Source organism: Fulmarus glacialis, unplaced genomic scaffold, assembly GCF_000690835.1.
Source record: "Fulmarus glacialis isolate BGI_N327 unplaced genomic scaffold, ASM69083v1 scaffold16112, whole genome shotgun sequence".
NCBI lineage: Eukaryota > Metazoa > Chordata > Aves > Procellariiformes > Procellariidae > Fulmarus > Fulmarus glacialis.
Window position 1 is genome coordinate 84 of NW_009198569.1, and position 3,067 is coordinate 3,150.

Below are 3,067 nucleotides of genomic sequence, written 5' to 3' on the forward strand. Positions count from 1 at the left end.
AGCCCGAAACTGCGGTGGTGAGCCCCACCCCGCCACCACCTTCACACCAACCCTGGTCCCTGGTCCGCTCAGCGCCAGGAGCTTTGCTGCAGGGCCACAAACCTCCTGCTGCTTCAGGGGTCACGGCTAAATGCCAGCGCCTCGGTGGGGGATAGAGCCTCAGGATGGCTTAAGGAGAGAGCTGGGAAGTCTGTTGCACAGGAGCCTGGTGCTTTGCAGAGAAGATCTGATTCAGCCAGGCGTTGGGGAGTTCATTAGGGAAGTACAGTCCCTCCTGGCCCACGGTGTGCAGCTGGCCAGACCAAGTCATTCTGGAGCCTGAGGGGCCCACTGAAATCTAGTTAGAGGGCTTTAGAGATTAGATTTGTGGGAGCAAAGAGCAACGAAATTAAATTTACAGGGGCAGAAACATTTTTGAGCTGCTTGAAAATCAGACTTAGTATTGGTACTTCAGGCACGGTGACCGTGGTGGAACATGACATTCTGGTTCATAATGGCAAGGTTTGGTTCAAAACCAAATCGAGACAAAACCAAACAGTGGCATTTGTGACCTCTAGACATGAGACCCTGTTTCCCATGGAGTGAGCGACCGGGAGACTGGCTCCTGTTGTGCCTTCAGCAGAGATGGGTTGCTGATGCAGAGCGAGGCATCGGACGGCTGCTGCGGTTCTTCCCAGTGCTCCTCTGGTGCCTCAGCCTTGGCAGTGGCAGTTTGGCTGCAGGTACGGTCCACTGGCACGCTCATGCCGGACAGTTCCTGGCCTGCAGGAGTCGTGGGTGGCTGTGCTGCCTGTCCACGGCTCTCCCAGCTGTGGCTGGGTGGCCGCTGGGGCGAGCTCTGGCAGCCTGTGTGACAGGACAGAGCCGCTTTTGCTGGCCAGGTCTGGCAGCATCAGCTGCTTTGCTCCAGCCCAGCCTTTTTGGGAGCCTCCTGGTCTGGTGTGGGAGTGTGGGGCTGAGATCACCCTGGACGTGCTGCGGGGGGCTGCTGACAGCCATCTTCAGCTGCTGCCATAGGATGACCGTGCTCTATGTTTCCTTCAAACTCTTCTAGGAGGGTTTGGCCCAGGGAAGGTGAAGGCTCCTTCCCCCGTTGTCCCCCTTGCCTGCTGGCCTCTGGCAGCGGGACAACAGACCAGCTTTGAGGTATCACCAAGCCGTGAAGCTCCCCTGTAGTGAGCTCTGGGTGGAGGTGGCCCATCCCTTGCCCCGTCCCCAAAACGGGGGTGCTGGGAGGTTCGTGTGCAGGAGACAAGTTCCCTGCTGGGCTGCTTGCTGCAGCGCCTGGAGGGCGGGGGAGAACCGTGCATGAAGGGCGCTGGAGCCTCCTTTCAAAGCAAACAACTCAAGGAAATGCAAGCTGCCGGTCCTTGTCCTCTGGGTGCTGTGGGGCACAGCTCTGCCTTTCCTTGAGCACTCTTGGGGTGAGGATGCCTTGTCCTCCTGTGCCCTCACTTAGTTGTCCCCATCCGTTTTGTTGCCACAAGCCGTGGCTGACAAGAAGGTGTCTGTGCTGCTGGTTTCTTCCACCCCTGCTTACCCTTGAGTCACTTCCTTCCTGAGTTTGTACAATCATGCAGCCCAGCTGCTGGTGCAGGGCAGATGTAGCACAGTGACCCGCAGCGTGCCAGGGGCTGGGACCTGGGGCTGGCCCTGCAGAAGGCCGGCTGTGGTGGCCCCGTCCCACCTGCCTGTCCAACCAAGGTCTCCAGCGGCGTGGGGAGCTGGATGCCTGGGGACCGTGTCTAGGATTAGGGCCTGAATTGCATCCACAGTGGAGGAAAGTGTTATGAAAGTGTTTCTCAAGAGCTGATAAATGATGTTCAACCCCCCCTGATTTCAGAAAGCTGTGCCTTTGGCCCAACTCGGCAGGGTGGTTTAATGTATTTCCAAAGGGAGGTGGGAGATTGTGTGTGTGTTGGCACCGGGCAGGGGGAAGGCAATCCCTGCAGATTGGCTGATCCCAGGAATCAGACGTACAAGTATTTCAGCACTTAGTGCTTGCTATGATGTAAATTTTTTGGTCTATCTAGAAACTTTCCCACCCTGTCCTACAGCACTGGGCATTTGCTCCAGCAACTGAAGTTGGAATAATATCTAGTTCTTGGATCTCACTTTTCTGAGGCTGGCTTATCTCTGGAGAAAGGTGGGAGTGTCCACACTTCACAGGTGGGAAACTGAAGTGATGAGCCCCGGGCGATGCAGCGAGTTGTCTGTGGAGCCAGGATTAGAGCAGGAATTCCTGTCTCCCAGCTTCGTGTCCTCTCTCTGAGAGCCCCTCCCTGGAGTAAGCAATCAGTCTGGAATGAGTAGGTGGCATGAACATTGTTACTACGGCAGGAAGAGCTTCACACCGAGCAAGACTTGGCCTCGAGAGGTGATTAGTTATGCAGAGGTCCTGAGGACAGGCCTGGGAGCCAAGAACTCTTGTGCAGGCATAGAGTAACCTATGGCTTTAGGCACTCCTGCCCCTGCCCTGATTCTCCAAACTTAAATGTGAGTCACTGAGATGTCCAGGTGAAAGGTCCTTGTGTTCTTGGTTGTGACTTTGTTCAGCAGCCAGAGTGGTTGGTCCATCCGCTTCCTCTGGTAGTCAGAGGCTCTAGTGCTTTTGTTCCACCAGCCAGGAGACGGCGGTACCACTTCAGTCTTGTTTTCCTTGCCTGGGCTTGCTCATGTAGGTGGACAAAGGGTGTCTCCTCTCTTAGCTCCTGGTAAGGCTAGGCTGCAGTTGGACTCCTTGCTTCATAACTGATGGTCCTGATTTTGTGTGCCCTGCAGGTGGTGGCGGAAACCGGAAAGGCAAGAGTAAGAAATGGCGCCAGATGCTGCAGTTCCCCCACATCAGCCTCTGCGAGGATCTTCGACAAACCCTCGGTGAGACGCGGCGGCTGGCAGGAGCTAAGCAGTGCCCAGGCTCCGTTCCAGAGCGGGGCCGGTGGGTGAGCGTGTCTGGGTGTTGTGCACCCAAAGCTGGGTGCACGTGAAGGCAGTTCAGTCCCGCGAGGGTCAAGGATGTATAATAGGGCATGTGTCGGCCAAAACCTGGCCAGGATCACTCAGAGCT

At 56.3% G+C, this 3,067-nt stretch overlaps 1 protein-coding gene across 1 annotated transcript in view; it reads left to right on the forward strand.

The window, feature by feature from the left end:
- The first annotated feature begins 265 nt into the window (after nucleotides 1–265).
- GRK6 (G protein-coupled receptor kinase 6) overlaps nucleotides 266–3,067 on the forward strand; it is a 13,673-nt gene continuing 10,871 nt past the window's right edge. The window contains exons 1-2 of the mRNA XM_009572960.1: nucleotides 266–305; nucleotides 2,782–2,877. Coding sequence (XP_009571255.1) covers nucleotides 2,826–2,877 — 52 coding nt within the window. The 5' untranslated portion in view covers nucleotides 266–305; nucleotides 2,782–2,825. The remainder of the gene's footprint in view (nucleotides 306–2,781; nucleotides 2,878–3,067) is intronic.